Source organism: Antechinus flavipes, chromosome 1 (genome assembly GCF_016432865.1).
Source record: "Antechinus flavipes isolate AdamAnt ecotype Samford, QLD, Australia chromosome 1, AdamAnt_v2, whole genome shotgun sequence".
Taxonomy (NCBI): Eukaryota; Metazoa; Chordata; class Mammalia; order Dasyuromorphia; family Dasyuridae; genus Antechinus; species Antechinus flavipes.
The window spans coordinates 694059258-694081616 of NC_067398.1; the positions used below are offsets into that span (position 1 = coordinate 694059258).

General features: G+C 48.5%; 1 protein-coding gene across 2 annotated transcripts in view; it reads right to left on the reverse strand.

Moving 5' to 3' along the window:
* Nucleotides 1–280: 280 nt before the first annotated feature.
* Nucleotides 281–22359, reverse strand: part of BCL7A (BAF chromatin remodeling complex subunit BCL7A) — a 38526-nt gene continuing 16447 nt past the window's right edge. For both annotated transcript variants that reach the window (XM_051972728.1, XM_051972727.1), the window contains exons 3-6: nucleotides 18606–18702; nucleotides 17229–17396; nucleotides 5446–5567; nucleotides 281–3416 (exon numbers count right to left, since the gene is read on the reverse strand). In XM_051972728.1, coding sequence (XP_051828688.1) covers nucleotides 3345–3416; nucleotides 5446–5567; nucleotides 17229–17396; nucleotides 18606–18702 — 459 coding nt within the window. In that variant the 3' untranslated portion in view covers nucleotides 281–3344. The remainder of the gene's footprint in view (nucleotides 3417–5445; nucleotides 5568–17228; nucleotides 17397–18605; nucleotides 18703–22359) is intronic.

Consider the following 22359-nt stretch of genomic DNA (forward strand, 5'->3'; position numbering starts at 1 on the left):
CCGTCTGGTTTTCCTCGCAGAGATTCTGGCGTGTTTCTTTGTCCTGAAAGCCAGGCACACGGGAGACCCTTCGTAAATGCGTCTGACTGAGTCAGAACAACCCAGCTGAGCTCTTGCCTCCGATACTTCCCCAGCTGACCTGAGGCCGTCATTTAGCTGCGACCTGGGCTGCTCCGCTAGGACCAAATTGGAGGTGGGTTTCCACCTGGGCTCCTGGAGGCCTTTCTTCCTACTATAGCGGATTCTGACTCAACAAACACAAGACAACAGGGATATGGCATTCATGTTTTAATTTTTTTCTTTTATTTTTTTAAATGGGAGTCATTGTACATTGTACAAACCATATCTACTGATGGAATAAATAAGTGGGGAAAAAAAATCATACCTCTATACAACACACCAGAAAAAAAATCATGAGGGGTTGGAGGTGGGGGGGAAATGAACCAAAAAAACCCAAAAAAACAAAACCCAAAACGATTTGAAAAAAAAAAATCTTTACACCTTCTAACAGGTCCTTGGAGATAACTGACATTCCAAACCATTACACTTTTATGAAAGGAGGTCACCACCCAGAAGGGAGACCCTAACTGCCGCGAGGGTCACTGATGGTTGGTTTCATGAAGTGCCAGCACTATTTGGAATGTGTCACTGCGGCGTCCAGCACGAAACGGGCCCCTCCCCCGGGGAACACGGTCAGGTTCATCCCGGGAGGGGCCGATCTGCGCGGAAGGCCCGTGGGCCTCTCTCCCTGCCCGCTGCTCAAGCCGCAGATCCCTTTATGCCGGGTGGCGGGGACGGGATGGCTCGGTGAGCTCCGCCCAGGAAGCACGTCTGGATTTTTGCACTATTTCTAAAACATGGTCAGCAGAAAAACTTTCGGTCACCGTCAAGCCCAGGGCAGGCCAGCCCGTGTTTGCCCGTGTCTTTCGGAGCGCCCTCCTGACCGCTGGGATCCGACAAGACCCCCTTTTCCCCGAGTGTGGCAGCGGGTCCATTCCTGCTTTCAGGCACTTCAGAGAAAGACTAGCGACGGTCTCAGCGTTTCATCCCTGCTCCATCTCGCTCCATCGGGTCCTCGAGAGGGGATGGCGCTGAAGAGATACGAACGACCCCAACGAACTTCGCCCTTTCTTTAAAAAACAAGCAAACAAAAAACAAAACAAAAAACCCACTTTTCCTCTGGCTGTCTGTATCGGAACCTCTAGTCTCCCAAAAGAAAAGGAAAGAAAGCTCCAAATGCACCTTCATATCATCCAAACAGAGATGAGCCGGAATCAAAGGTCATCGTAGGGTTTGCAGATAAAGCCTTTTACCTCACCAAGTGAAAGGAGAATCGAGGTTATTTCCTTCGTTTTTTAGAAATTGCAATGCACAGTTCTCACAGCACGAATGTCTGCCCAGGGGAGAAAAATTCATGGATACGAGGATGTTTGTTATTTAAGTTTTAAAAAGAGAGCTACCGTTTGAGCATCACTAACTCAAAATTCAAGATTGAGTTGTTTTCCCTTTATTGAAGGAGAAATTTTGCATGAGGTATTTGAAATGCAGGAACTTTTTTTTTTCCTTTTTTAAACTTTTTTTTTTTTCTCGAAGTGCAGGAATAGACTTATTTAAAAAAGAAAAGCCAGACCCCCTTGGAAAGTCATAGAAAATCAAGCCTGGAGACTCTGGCGGTCAGGTCAGCCGCCTGGAGGAAGTGTCACTGGAGTAAAAGGGATGGACTTCCAGAGAGAATCCACAACTGGAAAGGCTGTAAAAGAGAATGCTGAGAAGAGAGATTCCAAAGTCCGAGACCGAACCACAGGCTTCTGTTCCACAGGAGCCAGGAAGCCGGAATGTCTCCCCAGGGGAGCCAGCTTTCCTAACCATACCCAGAAGGGGCACTTGCAGTTGAACCGAAGGAAACAGTATTGATGCTGTTCTCCCAATAGGGCACAAAGGTTATTATCTCCCTCCACTCACAGCCCAGTTTCTAGCGGAGACATTAGCTGTTTGAAGGATGCCCTTTCTGCTGGGCCAGAAGGAATAAACAAAAAAGGAGGGGTTTGGCTCTGGCAGGATGGAAGGGTGACGGCTGGGAGGAGGCAGAGGGCAAACCCAAGCAACATCCTATGAAAAGTGAGGTCAGCACCAGCTCCTCTTGGCCTCCCCCAATCCTCCTCCCTCTTCCCCAGCCTGAAGTACAGAGCCTGAAGAGAATACATCAATTTCTAAAAACGCCATTTTCCACTTTGGAGGGCTAAGAAATGCATTTCAGGGTGACTGAGGAGTGGAAGCGCCGGGACAAGTCTCAAGGAGGGGGGGTTTGCACAATCATTAACCTGGTCCCAAAGCTATGGCCAAATGGAGAGGGGTGGGGTGATGTCCCCTAGAAGGGGGCTCTGCTTCCCAGAGAAAGATTTTAAAAAGAGCAGCAAATTGGGGAGCTGTTGCAGCATCCCCAGCCAGAGACCCCTTCTCTGGGGACATGAGAGGAGGCTACTTTGGGAGAACCTCCCCTCCTCCCCACCCCTGCCCTACTACCTGGTGGGAAAATCCCCACCGGCCTCCAGAACCCGGGCCGGAGCTCAGGGCTGGATGGCTCAAACCCCAAATCTGTGCACACAACCTCAGGTTCCTCCGCTTCTCCAAGGGGGAAAATGGCTAATGTTTCTGCTTTTCCTCCAATCTCTGCTCCCTCTCGAGGTAAGGATGGAGCAGGGATCACGAGTGAGTTGGCAGCAGCCTAGGAACAAGAGGGCACAAAAAGCAAGTGGGGAGGTAGGGGTGGGATTGGGAGCGGGAGTTTTTGAGGAGAAGGGGGGAAAAAATCAGACCTCAAGAGCTATTCTCAGGGACACAAGGCACAAAAACAAAGCAGATGGAATTGCTGGAACGATCAAGAAAAAAAGCAAGTAACTGACCTGTACCATCCTTAAATATCTTACATGGTTAAATAGAGAAATGAAAAGATACAGCAGCAACACAAATGTAACTGGGACCTTTTTTTTTTTTTTTTTTAAAGAAACAGTGCATTAGACCCTCCTGAGTTGGTGACTCCAATCTTGCCAAAGACAGTAACTTAGAACTTCTGAACGTTTGCTTTCACAGGAAAAAAAATAAAAATAAAATAAATCAGTGTTCCATTTTGTATTTTTTTCAGTGTCTGAGAGAAGTCACATCTTCCTAGGTCTCCTTGGAATTTTTTTCTTTTTTTTTTCTTTTTTTTTTGCTGAGTAAACTTTTAAAAAGTTAGGAGTTCTGTTCTCATCCATGAGAAGCTGCGTAGGTCAGGGTGTTCTAGAGTGAAGCCCCCACTGGTATACCTTCGGTAAAAATGGGATCGGAAAAATCTACTTCCGTGTCTAAATCTCATCGGAATTTTGGTGGGAAGCCTCTAGTTTCATCTTTTTAGAAGGTGGTGCTCCTTCCGAATCCTGAAAGAAGGGGAGGCAAAAGAGAAAAAAAGGAATGAGATCACAATGCAATATTTAGGTTAGACAGTGTGAAAATGCACCCTCAGTGGTCTCCAGTGGCCTCTGTGCAAGGGAGAAACTGGGTTTAAACTTTCTTTAAAAAAAAAAAAAAAAAGGCTGAATTTGGATCAACAAAGATGGCAGGGATCACATCCTGGCTGAAACACTCTGGTTTTCTTCTGGAAGCTGGGAATTCAGAATTATAGATTACAATCCCTTTCTTTAAAACCTTAGCACATCACACCAGCCCTGAAGTCAGGAGGACCTGAGTTCAAATCTGATCTCAGATACTTACACTTCCTAGCTGGGTGACCCTGGGCAAGTCACTTAACCCCAATTGCCTCAACAAAAAACAAACAAACAAAAAAACAAAAAACCCCTTAGCACATTAGGTGGTTTTTATGAGTGGAAATAACTAAGAAAAACAATTTAAGTAGACGTTTACTAGCTATGTGACCTGGTAAATCAGGCAAACCTTGCCTGAGTTTCCTCAACCCTAAAAGGGAGATAAAAATACCAACTACTTCCCAGAGTTGTGAGGAGTTGGTATAATGGTTCTGAATTCAGATTTTGGTTTCTATAGTAAATCAAAGCCCAATAAATACCTCTCACCAATTTATCTCACTTGAGATAACAAATTTGTTCACAAGAGACCTGTGAAGAGATTTTTATTCCTATTTTACATATGAGGTCCCCAAAATGTCAAATAGCTTTTTGAAGGACACAAATTAGTGTGGGAGTTGGACTTGAACTCAGTCCTTTGGATACTTTTAAATCCTATTGTAATATATATTTTATTGTGTGATATCTTAGAATTGGCCCAAGAGAAGAGACTAGAATTTTTCTTCCTCCCTTCTTTGCAGAGGTGGCTGGCTCTGCACAGATAGTAGGAAATGAAGGTGATGATAAAATCAATTTTTTTTAAATAAAGAAAAAAAGAAAGAAAAGGCTCAAGTCTCACAATCTCAGACTGTCATAAACTAAAAAAAGATCTGGTAAAGAGAAGGCACTCTGACCACCTCCAGGACCTTAGCTGCTGTTATGAGAGATTTGTGGGTTAGTAATCACAACTGATATTTACATCATGCTTTACAAAGCGCTTTGGATGCATCGTATTATCTCATTTGATTCTTGCCACAATCTTGGGAGGCAGGCGCTATTATTCCCATTTTACAGATGAGGAAACTGAGGCAAACAGGTTAAGATAGTGCCTAAGGTCACACAGCCACTGTGAAATCAGATTTGAACTCCTGACTCCAAACCTGGCACTCTTCCTCTGCACCGTCTAACTGCTTCCCAAAAAAAACCTCTTCTGAGAAGGGATCTTTACTAGGCTGCCAAAACGATCCAGTCACTAAAAAATCTCTTTAAAAAAAAAAAACGTGGATGGGCCCTGGGTGAAGAAACCCTTCTCTAGCCACTGGGACCAGTCTGGGATTAAGAGTCAACAACTCCTCTTCAAGGTCCAGGAAGCAAATGCCCTAATTCAGAGCTCTTGGTTTTGATTAGTTCTAGAAGAGGGAGTTTGGGTTCACTGGTCCTAGGAATGATAATACTAATAATACTACTAACAATCATTTGTATTTATATAGTGTCTAAAAGGTTTGCAAAATGCTTTATAAATGTTCCTTCCATTTATCCTCATGACACTGGGAGGAAGGTGCCATTATCATTTCCATCTTACAGATGAAGAAACTGAGGGTGAAAGGACTTGCCCAGGGTCACCCAGCTCGTAAGTGTCTGAGGCTGACTTTGAATTCGGCTCTTTTTAACTCCATTATGTTACTGACAAGAGACAGCTTCTTCAACAGCTCAGACCAAGGCACAAAGCGGGGGAATAAAAAGGCACAAATAAATAACGGGGCTGAAGTCTTTGACTTAACACTGGAGCCCGCTTTGACGTCAAACACTGATAAAAATCAGTGAGAATAATGCCTCTTTAAAGTGCCCTCCCCTTCTTCAAACAAAAGCCCCGGGAAAGTGAGAGCACCTGAGAGTTATTTGATGCTTCTGTGGTTATATCGTTGTCCCCAGAGGGTTGCATTTCGACTTTCTCCGAACTGTTCATTGAATTTTCCATTGAGGACTGTGAATTCTGCTCATCAGAAGTATCTGAAAGAAACAAGAAAAAGCTCTCGTCAAATACAACGGCAATATCCAATAGTAATAATAATAAACAATAGTCCTGGCAATATTCAATTGCAATAGTAATATCTAAAGTCAGTTTGGGAAGTCAACACCTTCCCGCCAACCATCCGCTGGGAGGGGGGGCCTCCCTCTGGTTCTGGACAATGGCTGAGAGGCTTGGGCGCTCCTTTGGTTCCAGAGCTTTACCGACCCTCATCTGTCTGTACTCAGAGGGGCCCCTCTTCTGGACAAAGGGTCCTCCTCCCCACTAGAAGAGTGGATAGGAAATAATAAATGACCTAGCTTCACAAAGCTAACCAATATTTACACATGAATATGTGTCTATCTCAAATGAAACATTTATAAAGTGCACAGATTCTGGTATATAGCAGGCACTTAAAAAAAATCACACACACCCCCATTCCTCACCTCTCCAGCAGAGATGGGAGTGTACTTTCATGTCTCTTTTTATTCATAATAATAGCCAGCATTTTTATAGCACATTATAGCAAAAGCTTGACGTGTTATGTTATTGGATCCTCAAAACAACCTGTGAAGCAAGTGCTATTATTGTTCCCATTTTCAAATAGGGAAACTGAGGCAAACAGGGTTAAGTGACTAGCCCAAGGTCATACAATTAGCAATAGTCTGAGGCAGGATTTGAATGTTAATATTTGCTCTTATCCACCAAACCTGTTCGTTTATAGGGACTAACGTCACTATTATAATTAAATTTTGTTTTGTTTCATACATTTTAGTTCTTTTCATTTGTTTTTGTTATGTCCAGCTCTTCATGACCCCACAGACGAAGAGTTTTCTCGGCAAAGATACTGGTGGGTTTGCTATTTGCTGCCCCAGTGAATCATGGTAAACAGGGAAAAGTCACCAAGCTAGTGTGAGGCTGGATTTGAACTTGGGGTACTCCACCTACAAAGCCACCTAGCCACTCTTTTCATTTACATCACAGGAGTTTTTCTGAGGTTGCTTATTTCCTTTTTCACCCATTCATGAATCTTTCTTGCATAGTCCACATCTGTCACTTCTGATAAGCCATTCTGTGCACAGACCACAATTTATTGGTCTTTGTGCCCTCCCCCCCTTTTCAAAGTGTTTCCCTGATACTTTCCTTCTTACATCACTGTTATTTCCCAGTTGGGACTCCCTCAATCCTAAGGGAATCTCCCTCGTAACAAATAAGGAGAGTCAAACTAAAACCAATTCATCCAGCGGCTGCATCGTCCTGTGCTGACCACGTACTGACTCAGGCCAGGAGCAGGAGGCCCACTCCAGCCAGGAAGGTGACCGGATCCCTTCCACTACTGCTGGGCCATCCTGTAAGCTGGGGAAGCCTTGTCACCCAAAGCAAGCAAGGAAGGTCCACAGCAATCAGGGGTCCCCGCCACCTTGGCGCTGCTGGCGAATATTCTGGTCTTTGACCCCAGTCACCCAGGCAGGAACAAAGGTGTCCAGTTGCAGCCAGAGACCTGCACCGGCTCCACTTTCGCCAGTGGCTTGAGGCCGGTGCCATCTAGTGGACACAAAGGCTGCAGCCGTGGTGCTGGCAGCTCCAGCCTCAATTTCTACTCAGAACCATGTGGTTCTATGAGAGAGAGAGAGAGAGAGAGAGAGAGAGAGAGAGAGAGAAATGGACACTGCCTTTTGACTCCATCAAGTTGTTCTGAGATATCTGAGTTCCCTATCAAAGTCAGACAGGAAAAAATATTCTATTTTTTAAGAACAAATAAACATTCCCCTCCCTAAAATGACGTTTCAGTTAGAAATAGGATGCTGAAGAGAGAATATAAGGGCCGGGGAACCCTAAAACCCAGTGCTTCTGTTAAAACAAAGAATATCAAGGCTGGAAAGCCCTAAAATACAATGTTTCCGTTAGAAATAGGATGTTGAACAGAAAATATCAGAGCTGGGGAGCTCTAAAACACAATGTTTTGGTTAGAGAATATCAAAACTAGAAAGCCCTAAAATACAATGTTTCTGTTAGAAATAGGATGTTAGAATAGAGACTATCAGAGCTGGGGAGCCCTAAAACACAATGTTTCTGTTAAAACAGAGAATATCAGGGCTGGAAGGCCCTAAAATACAATGTTTCAGTTTGAAATAGGATATTGAACAAAAACTACCAGAGCTGGGGAGCTCTAAAACACAATGTTTCAGTTAGAGACTATCAGGGCTAGAAAGCCCTAAAATACAATGTTTCAGTTAGAAATAGATTGTTAGAACAGAGACCATCAGGGCTGGGGAGCCCTAAAATACAATGTTTCTATTAGAAATAGGACATCAGAACAGAGACTATCACAGCTGGGGAGCCCTAAAATACAATGTTTCAGTTAGAAATAGATGGTTGGAACAGAGACCATCAGGGCTGGGGAAGCCCTAAAACCCAGTGCTTCTGTAAGAACAGAGAATATCAGGGCTGGGGAGCCCTAAAACAGGATATTTCAGTTAGAAATAGGATGTTATAAAAGAGAATATCAGGGCTGGGGAGCCCTAAAACCCCCAGTGCTTCTGTTAGAACAGAGGATATCAGGGCTGGGGAGCCCTAAAATACAATGTTTCAGTTAGAAATAGATTGTTAGAACAGAGACCATCAGGGCTGGGGAGCCCTCTAAAACAGATATTTCAGTTAGAAATAGGAAGTTGAACAAAGAATATCAGGCTGGGGAGCCCTAGAACACAATGCTTCTGTTAGAACCGAGAATATCAAGGCTGGGGAGCCCTAAAACCCAGTGCTTCTGTTAGAACAGAGAATATCAGGGCTGGGGAGCCCTCTAAAACAGATATTTCAGTTAGAAATAGGAAGTTGAACAAAGAATATCAGGCTGGGGAGCCCTAGAACACAATGCTTCTGTTAGAACCGAGAATATCAAGGCTGGGGAGCCCTAAAACCCAGTGCTTCTGTTAGAACAGAGAATATCAGGGCTGGGGAGCCCTCTAAAACAGATATTTCAGTTAGAAATAGGATGTTGAACAAAGAATATCAGGCTGGGGAGCCCTAAAACAGGATGTTTCGGTTAGAAATAGGATGTTATAAAAGAATATCAGGGCTGGGGAGCCTTCTAAAACAGATATTTCAGTTAGAAATAGGATGTGAACAAAGAATATCAGGGCTGGGGAGCCCTAAAATACAATGTTTCAGTTAGATTGTTAAAACAGAGACTATCAGGGCTGAGGAGCCCTAAAACCCAGTGCTTCTGTTGGAACAGAGACCATCAGGGCTGGGGAGCTCTAAAACACAGTGCTTCTATTAGAACAGAGAATATCAGGGCTGGGGAGCCCTCTAAAACAGATATTTCAGTTAGAAATAGGAAGTTGAACAAAGAATATCAGGCTGGGGAGCCCTAGAACACAATGCTTCTGTTAGAACCGAGAATATCAAGGCTGGGGAGCCCTAAAACCCAGTGCTTCTGTTAGAACAGAGAATATCAGGGCTGGGGAGCCCTCTAAAACAGATATTTCAGTTAGAAATAGGATGTTGAACAAAGAATATCAGGCTGGGGAGCCCTAAAACAGGATGTTTCGGTTAGAAATAGGATGTTATAAAAGAATATCAGGGCTGGGGAGCCTTCTAAAACAGATATTTCAGTTAGAAATAGGATGTGAACAAAGAATATCAGGGCTGGGGAGCCCTAAAACACAATGTTTCAGTTAGATTGTTAAAACAGAGACTATCAGGGCTGAGGAGCCCTAAAACCCAGTGCTTCTGTTGGAACAGAGAATATCAGGGCTGGGAGGAGCCCTAGAAGAAGAGATATCAGAGATGGGAGATACTTCAAAGATAATTTAATCCAGTCTCCTAGGTCTACAGATGAGGCTGGAAGGAGACATCACTGGGGCAAGGTCTCACAGACAAAGTAAAGGGCAAAGCTAGAGGAAGGTCTCTGTCCATGTAGAACAAGCAGCTCTTATAAAAACAGGAGCAGACAAGATTCTTGGCAACCCTGACTGACCCAATCCTACTGACCCTTGTATCCTGTGACAATTCGCACAGCCCTGCACACAGGATGGCACCAACAAGCTGGACTGAGCCAGGTCCATCTTCATTGGGCCCCTGACCACCTCTCACCAATACCTGATCCTAGAGACAGCTCAGTAACTCAAAGAAGTTGTGACTGGACAGACAAGGGAAAGACCCTGGGCCCTCTGTCCTGAGTCTCCACTTAGTTGGAGGCCCAGCTTCATTCCTGGGAGCATTAACAACCCAAGATGGGTTTCTAGGAAGGATCATCGCCACACTGGCCCTCCCTGGTCTTCCAGGATAAACTGAATATGGGAACCAAGCAACCAGAATCTGATACTGTTAATTTACCACTTCAAAGTTTGCCTAAGTTAATAATAGGTACCCTTTAAAGGTTTTCCTAATAGCTGTACATATCATATCCCACATTTGATCCCCACAACTCTGGAAGATAGGTACTATTGCTATCCATTTTACAGATGAGGACATTGACAGAGAGAGCAGTGACGTGACGTCTAAGGCTATCAAGTCTCTGAAGACTCAGGTCTTCCTAACTCCTGAGTCCAGAGCTCTGTCTACAATGGTATCAGGGATTTATGAGCAAATTTTAAAGATGTCTGGATAACTGTCCCTTTGTAAATCTATTTAAAATTTTATGCTAAGTTATACAATTTTACACATTGAAAAAATTGAGAAGGGCCCACAGTTTACCAATATAAAAAGTTTGGACCACTTATATCATGCTACTTAACTGCCTGAAAGAATGGCTTACAGATTGTTTTTGTTATCTCAGTTCACCACTGTTACGTTAGGCTGTGGGGACTATATTCTCTGCGTGTGGATTTTGTTTTTCCTGAGGCTTCTTGCCCAGGGTTCACATGAATACTAAATGACTGGGATGGGATTTGAACCAGCTCTCCTAATTCAGCTGCCCAGACCCCAGAGAGGAAGGGAAGGGACTGTGACCTATTGGTCCCCGTTAAAAGCTTTGCCAGAATCTCCCTATCAGCAGGTCTGGTAATTTCAAGCTAGTTTTAAGCAATTACTCCATCATTCACTTCATTGATCTCCGGCAGTTAAGAGCTGCTTGGCTGGTCAAATGGCACCCATGCCCTCGTTTACCCAGCAGATGTTAAGTTTGGAGGTTTACACCTATGGCTACTTTGTCAGGGGTTTTCTACCATGGTCAAAAGGCTGAAACGTCAGCCCCTAGTATCTCTGGGTCTTGCTTCCCACCCTTTCTTGACCCCTGAGGGCCTTCTTATTAAAAACTATAATATGGCCTCTTCAGTCTATTCCCACCAACATCATTGGATGCTCTGCTGTTCCTGTCATATACCATCCCCTTCTCTCCAGCATCTGGGCCATGGTGCTAGCTGTCACTCATACCTGGGACTACTCCCCTCCTTGCCTCCCTAGAGAGTAGGCTCAAAGGCCACCTTCTACAGGAGGCCCTCTCTTTTCAGATTATTTCCCATCCACTTTGTACAGGTCTGTAGTTATTTTCCCTGCACTTAAACTCTCAAATGTTTGTAGACTTGACTTCTTGGGTCCCTAGTTCATTTCCTAGTATCCCCTGCACTTAATAATAAATTCTTAAAAGAAATGTTTGTAGATTGACTTCCTGACTTTTAAACTGGAAGCTCTTTGTGGGTAGGAACTGGTTTTCCTCTGCCACACAGGAGGTACTATTTTAATTAAATGACTGAAAACATTTTTAAAGGTGTCTTTTGTTCATATATTGGTCTTCATCTTTGAATATATGCCTTCCCTCCTCCTTAAAGAACCAAACCTTGCCACCTAGAACAGGTAAAAAGTGGGAGAAAACCCCAAATTTGTAAAACCTGATAGCATATCCAGTATTCCAAGCCCAAAGTACCCTCCAGCTTTGCAAAGAACGAAGAGACAGTCCCTCTTTTCTGAGAAGCCTGGGTCACAAGAATTAGACAGTATTTGGTTTTTTCTCTTTTATTTAACTGCACTGGCATGTCTAGTTTAGTCTGGTTTTCCTTATTTCATTGGAGAATTTCCTTTACTCTTCTTTCCTTAATGAAATCCTACCAATCCTCAAAACACCAATTTAAAGGCTACCTCTTACAGGAAGCCTTCCATGATCCCTGGATTCATGCTAGTCCTTCAGTCCTCTCATAGCACCCGGCTTTTGTTAACTTTCTAAGGGAATTTCTGATATGTCAGTGATGTGATCTCATGGACGGGGCTTTGCATTCATCCTGGGCAAGCTGTCTACAGCTTCTAAATCCCACCAAGGTCTATGCAAAGCACTCTGGGCCTTCCTGACATGCAACAATGTGGATCTTTATTTAGGTTTGTCTTATCTCCTCCTCCCTCCTACCAGACTGTAAGGGAAAGAGACAGAATCATTGACCTGGAGCAGGAAGGGATTTCAGGGGCCACTGAGTTTCTAAGCAAAGTCACGGAGTGACTTTTCTTTTTTCTTTTTCTACAGGTGAAAAAAATGAGACTCATGGAAGTGACTCGCCCAATGTTGAATCAGAGGCTAGATTTGAATACTCGTCCTCTGACTCCGGAGTCAGCATTCTATCTGAATTTTCCATTTCCCTCTTCCCTGGTGTTCAGCACCTTACTCTGTACACTCAATAAATATCTGCTGAAACAAACTAGCAAAAGGTTTTGCTCTCTTGAACAATGGTTCTATGGTTGATGTACTATGATGTGGAAAAAAATTCTATCATTATCTCAATGACTGGTTTCCCTTGTAATTCTAGATTTTCTTTAAAACACATTCTGGGAAAAGGGTCTATGGATTTCACCAGACTGCCCAGGAAGTCCCTAACACAAAGGTGATTAAGAATCCTTATCTATGAAGCACATCTACCCATTTGGAGGTAGAGAGGGTGAGGCAATACAGGTACAGAATGCTCGTATGTTATATGGAACCTGTACCGATTGCTTTTGTTCAATTTGTTTAGTTTCTCAGGGAAATAATTGAGAGTAGAAGGTAGTATATGGAGAAATTACCGTACAGAGGCATCGGTAAAACTTTTTTTTAACTATCCACACTGGCTGAGATATTTGATACTATTAGTTACCTGACTAAGCAGGAGTGCTGATTCCCTTATCTGTCTGGATTTCCTGAGGTCTGGTCCCTTTTTTCCCAGCCTCCATCTTCCACCTAAATGTTTCGAAAGTTCCCATAGAAAATAATGTCTTCTACTCAACAGCGTGCTTGGATCCCCAGGGTATTATCAAAACAAAACACTCCTGCCCAACTTTGTGGGAAAGATGGGCTTTTCACATTGGGGTGATATCTCACCAAACAGGTGGTTATCCTTGGACAAGGGCTTAAAATATTCAGTAAGCTGATAATCAATGGCTTCCCAAATTAAGAGTCCACTCAGACAGGAAATCAGTCTTTGTGTGGCTTCCTTGTTCTGGCTGCTGACAGTAATCTGAGCTATCCCCCTCTTTGGCACATGGTTGGGTTCCATCTGCTCACCTATAAGGGATGTTTCTGAGAAAGCTCTCTGTGTGTAGAATTGTCTATTTATGTTAGAAAAAGGACCTAGGAAAGAGCCACCCATGATTACTGTGTGCACTCAATTTGTTTGATTATGCTACCTCTGTTACAGGGAGCTTTTCCTCCTTGGTTTTTAATTGAGGAAGAGAGGGAATTAGCAATAGTGATGTCAAAAAAGGAGGGTCAATGAACATTTTTTAAAATACATATAAAGAATTCTAGAATGAGTGATGAGGAAGCATCCTGAAAGAGGGGTGACTGACTGCAGGTGCAGAATGAGACAAAAACTTTTAGACCTGCCAAATGTGGGAATCTGTTTGGTCCGTACATTTGTCTGTTTTTCAAATGGGGGGAAGAAGAGAAGAAAGAAAAAATGGATTTTTTTTATTCAGCAAAGGAAACCTAACAAAAATGTCCAGAAGCATTCTTAAAGAATCATCTTCCCTCAGAAAGAAGCACAGACAAGCAGGATAGTTAATAGGTAGAATCATTATATACTTACCCACCGGTCCAGGCCCTCATCCCCTTATTCCTGGATTACTGCAATAGACTGCTGGTTGGTCTTCCTTCTATCTATCTTCCTACTTTAGTACATCCTCCAATCAACTGTCAAAGTGACCTAAGTAAAGCTGAGGTCTGAACATGTCATCACCTCTAGATCAAATATAAAGTCCTCTGCTTGGCATTCAAAGCCCTTCATAACCCAGAACTCTTATAGCCTTTCCATCTCTCTCACACTTAACTCTGCCCCCGACACTTACTCTTCTGTCACACTGGCTTTCTGGCTGTTGCACAAACAAGATACTCCATCATTTCTAGGCTCTGGGCATTTCCCCTGGCTTAGAATGTTCTCTCTCTTCATGTTCCTGCTGAACCCCTACCTTCTGCAAGAAAGCCTTTCCCAATGCTTCTTAATCTCAGTGGGTCTCCTCCAATTTATCCTGTCTATAGCTTGTTTGTACAGTTGATTGTATGCCGTCTCCCCCACCAGACTGTAAGCTCCTTGAGGGCAGGGACTGTCTCGTCTTTGTGTCCCCAGAGCCGAGCCTGGCACAGAGCAGCTGTGCTTAACAAAATATTTTTGACTGACTGTATGACTGGAGAGGGCCAGTTTTACGTCAAATCCACCTCTTGTGTTCTGCTGTGTAGTCAGAAATGTTGTTTTTTGTTTAAGGTTTAAGATTTTAAGAACAATTTTGAAAAGAGAAAAGACCTGAGTCCCTAATTATGCCCCACAATGGGCACTCACCTGAAGTGGGGCAAGAAAGAGAACTAGGGGCCTGAATGAAATAGGGAGCCAGGTGCTCTAGTCCCCTGGAAAGGGGCCCCAAGGGTGCCAAGTTGATGCTTGAAGGCTTGGGGCCCAGAGGAGGCTCAGCTGCAGTCTGTTGCCTTCCCTCTCCCTTCAGCTTCACTGGCCTGACTCTGGAACTTGCTCAGAGCAAATTACTTTCCTGAAACCTAAATTTAGTCCTCGGGTGCACGGACATTATGTCATTCACCAAACTGCCTGGTAAACAAGCTGAAGGCAAGGTCACCATTTGGCCCACGGCCCACTCAGTGGTGAGAGGATGCTACCCAGGTGCCCTGAGAAGGCCCCAGCCTGCTTCCAGACCCCATCCTGGGAGTCACAACCATAATTCCTGTTAACAGAGAGGCTATGTGGCTCTGCGGGCATGGGGAGTCAGACCCGAAGTCGAACCCCTATGATAATTCTGTTTTATTGAACTTTTATTCAACACTTCCCAATGGTGTTTCCATCTGGTTTGACCAGCAAGTTTAACACCTAAAGTCCTCCCTTTTCAGATGGGAACTTCCCCAAGAGGCAGGAGGCAGATTCAAACTCGGCACTCACTCCATTTTACCACCAGTGGGTCTGTCTCTTCAACATCTCCTGACAAGGGAAGGGCCAGATCTGAAAGAAATTAGGCCACGACCTAGAAGAGATGAGAGGGTGGAAGGCCCCTGGGCAGAAAGGCCACACCCAGCTCCTGGCTCTCTGCTTCCTGACCCATCCTCCATCCCCTTCTGAGAAGGGTGGGAAAGTCTCCAGAAGAAGCCTTCGACCCTACTCTCTGCCAAGGGGCAGCCCCCCCCACCAGGACCCTCAGCAGCCCTGCCCCCTCCACAAAACAGCATACCTGTGGGCACCTGGGCTAAGCCCTTTACTAATATTCTCTCATTTGGTCCTCCCCACAAGTGTGGGTGGTAGATGCTATTATTCCTATTGTATAGGTGAGAAAACTGAGGTCCTGTGAAGTTACACAAAAGCAGGGAGGGGAGCACCAGTGTCCCTGTTGCCATGGCACAAACGCCTGAGTTCAAATCCAGCCCCAAAGATACTGACTAGCTTTGTATGATCTTGGGCACTTATCCTCTGCATGCCTCAGTTTTCTCAACTTTGCCCTCTGGGGCAACAGATGGGGAAGTTTTCCTTTAGGACTCATTGTTTGGGGAGGGAAGGGGGCAGAGAAGCGGTGATCAAGTTTTATGGAAGCCTAAATATTCTTTGTTTCTCCTTTTTTGGGTCAAAGTTCTGAAGTCAAATGTCTTTAATAATAGATAGTCTACAATTTCTCCTACTTTAATCACTCTTGGTTTTGTTCTAATATTTCTTGTTGTCTCAGCATCAGTGAGTTCTGTTTGCATCTTTCTCATTTTCAAGGCGTTCACCATGAGATAGTTTTCTACCGTCTGTTCTAAGTCATTTATTTTCCTTCCAGTTCTTTCCTCCAGATCTCTTACTTGGAAGTTCACTTTTTATCCCTCACTTTATTTCATCTAGCTGTTCCTTAATCTGGCTTCTTTGTGGCAGAGGCATTTCTTACAATTCGGGGCCTTGCTCTCTTCTTCTAGCTTTGCCTACTGGACACCTCTGGATCCCTAATATTTTCCCAGTCTTTTGGTGATTTCTTCTGCTCAATCACACCTCTAGCCAAGGGCCAGGGTCTGATCCCTCCTGCTCTCCCGTACGGAGTTCCTGGGTGCTGATTTCTGCCTCCAACGCTTCGTCTGCACCAAGAGCATTCATCTTCTGGGTCTTCTCAGCCTCCAGCCCCCCAAACAGCCCATGGTTTCTGACTTCACTGGAGTCTACTGATCTGAGCCCTCAGCTCTTCCTGCTCCTGGGCATGGAGCTCGACAGGTTTCAGGTGCCTCTGGCAGGTCTGATTCGTGCCGGCAGGCTGGTTCACTTGCCAGACCAGAACTGGCTTTTCAGGTGGGACCCCTTTCTCGTTGGGCCAGGAGGAGGGGGATCACTGTAGCTTCTCTTTGCTTTCCTTGACTTTTTTTTTTCCTGAGGCTGCGTTAAGTCTTTGCTGGAGAACAGGAGGGAAATCTGGGGGTCTCCTGTTACTGTGCACTCTTAACTGGGGGAGACTCGCTTACTTTGCTAAAGGCCTCCCTACCTGGCCTGAAAAGCCATTCAAAGGGCACAGCGCGCCAGCGGCCGTCTCCCCACTCAAACCAGACCACGTCAACTCAGAAAACATCACCTTCCCAGCATCCCCACACTAAGTCAGGAAATACTCTCAAGAGACATTTGCAATTTAATGTTTTTTTTAGAAAAGCTAATTTCAGCCATGACATCACTAGTCTCTTTGGAATCACTCCACAACCTCAGAATTCCAACTGGACTGTGCAAAATCTCCTCATGACCAAAGAATCAGGCTTGCTCGAGGCAAGTGAAATTCATGACCAGGCAGAAAAGCAAGACCAGCTAAAAGCCACTAGCCCTGAACAGCCTCTGGTCACTGCCCGGCGCACGCTGGGAACGCGAGCCCTCAGCGGGCCCTCGGGGGCAGCACCCGAGCCTTCCCAACAGTCCAAAGGCAGAAGTCTGATCACAAAAAGCATTTCAGGAGAACAAACATCACATGTTTTGGCACGGAGCTCCCTGGGCAACTTCGGTAACCACCGCTACGGCTCCACTAGGAAAAATAAAATCGTGTCACTGCTGGAGGTCGTTAGTGCAGGGGAGATCTGCCCCGGCTGCTCCCCACGTCCCCCCTCACCCCCAAACCGCATTCCGGCCTGTGGCGAAGGCCCACAGCCGCCATCCTCGTCCGGCCTGACTGCAAATCCCACCCCTCCCGCCCCCCCGGGTCCGAGACACTCGCAGCAAGAGAGGCTGGAGGAGGAGGCTCACAGACCCAAAGCTCGGGGCGGCTACCTTCTGATCCGGTCTGCTCCTTGGGCTCTGCGTGGACCTCGTCGGACTTGGCTTCTGGGCCATCACCTTGTGCTGCCGAGTTCGGCTCCGGCACCGGGCTGGAGTTGCTGCTGTTCTCCTGCTTAATCGGGGATGCGTCAGCTATGGAGCTCTGGTTGCTGTTGTCGTCTGGGGGGGAAGGATGGGGAGAATGAGAGAGACTCTGGGGGCAAAGACAGAACCCCCCCCATGTCCTCCCAAAAGCAGCCCTCCTGCCCCAAGGGAGCCTGTTCAGGAGTCTCCTGGGGCTTTGAGCTATGGAGGTTCTCACTCCTTCCCTCGTGCGGGTCTATGTCACAGCAAGGGAGGTCCCTGTCTCTGTGGAGGGAGGCGAGCTCCTTAGGCAGAAGAGCCACAATCATCCCTTCCCCCAGCTGACTGGGGGCCGAGAAGGCTCCACAACGCTCCCCCTCCCCCAACTGGGCAGGAATGGTCAAGTTCAGACTTCAGAGAAAACTTGCAGGGCGAGACTGGAGCATCCGGGGCTTTGGAGCTGGGAGGCCCCGGGGCCAACCAACCAGTCCCGCCTGGCAGCGGGCTCTGGGTTCCAATCTCGCCTCCTACACTCGCAGCCATTCTGAGTTTGAGCTAGTCACCGCAGGAGGCCTCGGTTCTGAACTAGAGGGAACTGTGTCCCCCGTCACCGAGGCCAGCCCTTCCCGTGGCCGGGCCCAGAGGGAGGGAACTCGCTGTTGGTGAGAGAGATTGTCCCCCATCCAACAGAGAAAGGAGGAGTGCCCGCCATTCGAGATCTGAACCCAGGCCCTCCCACGGGCCGATTCCGTGAGCGTCCCGGCACCTGATGAGGCCGGGCTTTTTGGCTCACCTCAGAGCTGTTGCCGAGCCAGTGGGCAGGGCTGCCCCGAGAAGGGGGCGTGGGGGGAGAGCTGGGCCACACGTGGCCTCTCGGATCACCTGAGATGAAGGCCTGGGGCTCAGGGAGCCCTCTGTCCTCTCCTGCTCTAAACGAGGTGGGCAGAGCACTGGGTTCAAATCCAGCCTCGCCCTCTACTCGCTGTGTGGATGTGTCCCTTTGTCACTGTCTGCCTGTGTCCTCCAGCGGAATACAGGGATGGGGAACCTGTTACTCCCTTCCAAGGCTGTCAGGAGGATAAACTGAGGCCCCGATAAGCTACCCTCTGACAGAGTCGCACACAAAACGGCCCTTACCAACGAGACAACTGCAAGTGGGCGCCTGTGAACCAAACTGCCCTTCCCGCACCTCTGGCAGCGTCCTCAGCTGGGGACCCTCGGCCCTCCTTCCCCGGGCTGGGCCCCCCCCCAGTCCCTCCCTGCCCCCTTCTGAGGGGAATGTGAGAAAGCCTGCCGGGGTCTTACCGTGCATGTCCATCATCCCCGGGGACGAACTGTTCTCCGGGGTGGTCACCTCGGACCCACATTTCTCATCTTTACCCTTCTTCTTGCTTTTATTTTTCTGAAGGGAAAACAAGGAGAGGCTGAGTCACCAAACTCTGGGGAGACTGCGTGTGAAACCCCTGGGGTGAGGGGATGGCAGGGATCGGGGCTCCTGTCACCCACTCACCCCCTTTCCAGAATTTCTCTGCTGGAACCCGCGTCATTGGAGACCCCCCTCCGAGGGCCTCCCCACCCCAAGCCGAGCCCGGGGTCAGACAGAGGGTCCGGCTGCATCCTGCCGGCCCCCGCCCCAGCCTGGGGAATTCCAGAGGGAAGCCGCTGGCTCGTGTCCGCCCCGAGCAAGCTCAGACTTGGGCCATGCGGGGGACGAGGAATGCAGATCCTCCACATTCTCAGCCTGCTGGAGGGGAACGAGGGACCGAGCCCGGGGAAGTCTGCGGATGGGGGGGAGCGCTCTCCCCGTGACTGCCCACCAACGAGCAGGCTGCGAAGCTCTGGGCCACAAGACAAACCACACGGTGCCCCTGAGGACCTGGCCGCCTTAGCACGGGAGGGGGGACAGTCACGCCCACTGTCGCAGACCCAGCCCCGCAAGCCACAGCGGGCCTAACAGACGCAGCCCCAGATTCCAGGCCACGAAATGCAGAGGCCGACGAGGGCCCCCCCTTCGGCAAGAGCAGTCAGGCCCTGCCCGCAGGTAGCATGGTGCCCGAAGTGAGCCCCTCATCCCGCCTTCTTCCCTTCTATCTCCTTCCCTTTCTTCCCTTCTTCCCTAGGCAGTGCAGTGGACAGACCAAGAGCCGCAACTCCAAAGCCCACCTGCTGCGCAACAGCGCAGGCCGGACGTCCCCTAAGCCGCCGGCCTCAGCGCCCGCCTGTCGGGGCATCTGTAGCCGCTCTGTAGGGTGTAGGCCCCGGGGGCAGGGCCGCCATTCTTACTCACAGGGGGTTCTCGAACACCGAGTTAGAGACCAGTGCGAAGCCATGACCGTGAAGCACGGTACAAACGCTGGACATTACTGTTGTCGCCACTGAGACTCTGAGGGAGAGCTTGGGGCACAGGCGACTCGTCCAAAGCCCTATGGGACCAGCACGGGTCAGGGAGGAGACTGGGAGCGGATCTAGGCCGGCTCCCTGTGCATTAGATCGCGTCGGCTGAAATCGGGATCCCCTCAGCCAGCAGCGTCTCCCTGGCCACCCCTCACTCATCCCCCCGCTCGTGGTCAAGACGGGAGCTGGAGCCCAGGCACTTGTGGGGCTTCTCCCCCAGATACAGCCGCTCTTCTTCCTCCCAAGGCAAGCCCTGGCCGCTGCCCCCCACAGAGCCCGCCCTCCTTCCTCAGTGATCCGATACAGGCCCCCCTCCCCAAGCACTGCCTCGGCCACGGGGGCTTCTCCCTCCAGCCCACCCCCTGCCCACTCAGTCGACGGATTCACTTCCCACCCTCAGCACAAAGAGAGCCGGTCCCTCTGGAGGTCGCGTCTCCCATAAGATGCACGACCTCCTGGTCCGCTTCTCCAGCCCTCGCCTGTCAGCTTTTTACCTTTTCCTCCGCCTCCCATGACCCTTCCCACACTCTAGTTTATAAGCTAAGTCCTGGCTCCCTCAGTTCTCTCCTGGGCCTTCTCCCGCCCAGATCCCTCAGTGAGCCACTTCCCCTCCTCCAGCCTCTCTGAGATCCCCAGCTCCCGATCACGTCGCCCACTGCCCCGATCACATCTCTCATCTGACCATAACCTTACTGGGTTCCAGGCCTCCTTTTGTGGGCACCGTGGGCCCCTCCCTCCCCTCACAGTCACCAGCACTGCCACAATCACCCCCCCCTCAGACCGTTACCCTACCCCCAGTCACCCATACGCCTCGGGCCATCCGGCCACCGTCCCACCTGGGGCTGCTACAGGCTCACTGGGGCTCTCGCTGCTGCAAGGCAATGCTCATGGCCACCATTGTTACTCAGGGCTGCTCTCCCGAATCCCCCCAGGCTCCTCCACTGTGAGGGGGCAACTTGCCTCACATTTTACCAAAAAACAAAACCAAAAACAGCAGAGGCCACTGGCTGAGAGCTCCCTCTTATCGCCCCGCTGCCTTGGGTCTCTCCCCTTTCTCCCGCAGCAGAATGCCCCTTCAGCACCTCCAGGAACCTCTCCCTGCCTACTGGCCCCTTCCCTCCCGTCTCCTCCATCCACAAAGCCCCCACTTGCTCCTTCCATACTCACCACCCTCCTATCGCTCTGCTCTTTGTGGCCAGATCACACCTCCCCCCAAGCCCCTCATCATCCCACTTTTGACTTAATCATTGCACTGAAACTGCCCCCTCCTACATGCCCCATGTCTCTGATTTGCCAAATCCCACAGTCTCAGTCATTCTCCTGGATTCTGCAACCGGCGACATGACCCGACGCTCTCTGGGATGCTCCTTCTCTCCGGGTTTTTGGGCGCCTCCTCCCACTTCTCCTGGATCCTCCTCCAGATCACACCCTCGAACCCTTCATGCCCCCCGGAGAGCTGATCCCCATCTCTCTCTGTTGCTGCTCCTCAAAGCTCCCTATCCAATCGGAAGCCCCAATCTGGGATCTCCAACTGGCCCCTCCTACCTCGCCAACCCTCTGACCCCCCCCCATATACTCATCGATCCAGTGGGGGGGAGGGGTCTCCTGCTGGTGCAGCAACAAGACCCTCCGGCATTCTCTCCGGCCATCGCCTGTGACTGCTCTCCCCCCAGTTTCCTCTGAACCCCAACCAAAATCCACCTTCTACAGACGCATCTCCCAACTCCTCTGAATCCTGGAGCTTTCCCACTCTTAATTAGTTCCTATTCAGCCTATAGATAGTTTGCTTTGAACATATTTGCGTGGGGTTTGTCTCATGAGACTGGAAGCTCCTTGAGGGCAAGGACTGTCATTTGCTCTTTTTGTGTCCCCAGCCCTTAGCACAGTGCCTGGCACATAGTAGGTGCTTAATAAGTGTTTATGGATTGATCTCTTTATCCTGCATATAGCTTGCTGTCTCCCCGATTACTGAGGACAGCCACTGCCTTTTGCCTCCTTTTGTCATTTATCAAAATGCCTGGCGCACAGTAGGCGCTGTTATGGAACTGAATTGCCTAGAATGGGCTTTCCCTTCACTGTTGCTTCTTAGACTCCTTAAGCTTTTTCCCTGGCTCAGGGGCTACCCTCTCCGGGCAGCTGCCCTGTCCTTCCCCAAATTACCTTCTATTGACTCCTCTGTTCCTATAAGCTCCAGGAGAGCCTCCTGGGTCCCCAAAAGCTCGTGGGCCTCTTTCAGCTCTGTCTGTATCCCCAGCCACTTGGGGAGTGCCCTGAATACAGCAAACACTTACTAAATGCTCACTGACTGACGAAGTTCTGCCATTCTGAAAAAAGCACCACAGAAAGCCAACCGACCAGATAAAAAAGGGAGCCCCCGCCCATCAGGCAGAGGCCCAACAAGGGGCAGCGGGGGTGCGGCAGACAGGGGTCCGAGATGAGATCCTGGGTGGGGAGGGGCCTCCGAGGCCGCCCAGCCCCTGGCCTGGGAGATGGGCTGGGGCCCAAGGAGCTGTCGAGGACTGGGGGCTCTGAGTAACGATGTCAGGAATGGGGAAAACCGGCAGCTCCTAAGAGGTGGTGAAGAGTTAGGGTTCTGGGCCTGGGATCAGGAGGACCCCAATTCAAATCCAGCCTCGGACACCTACTAGCTGGGACAGGTCACTTC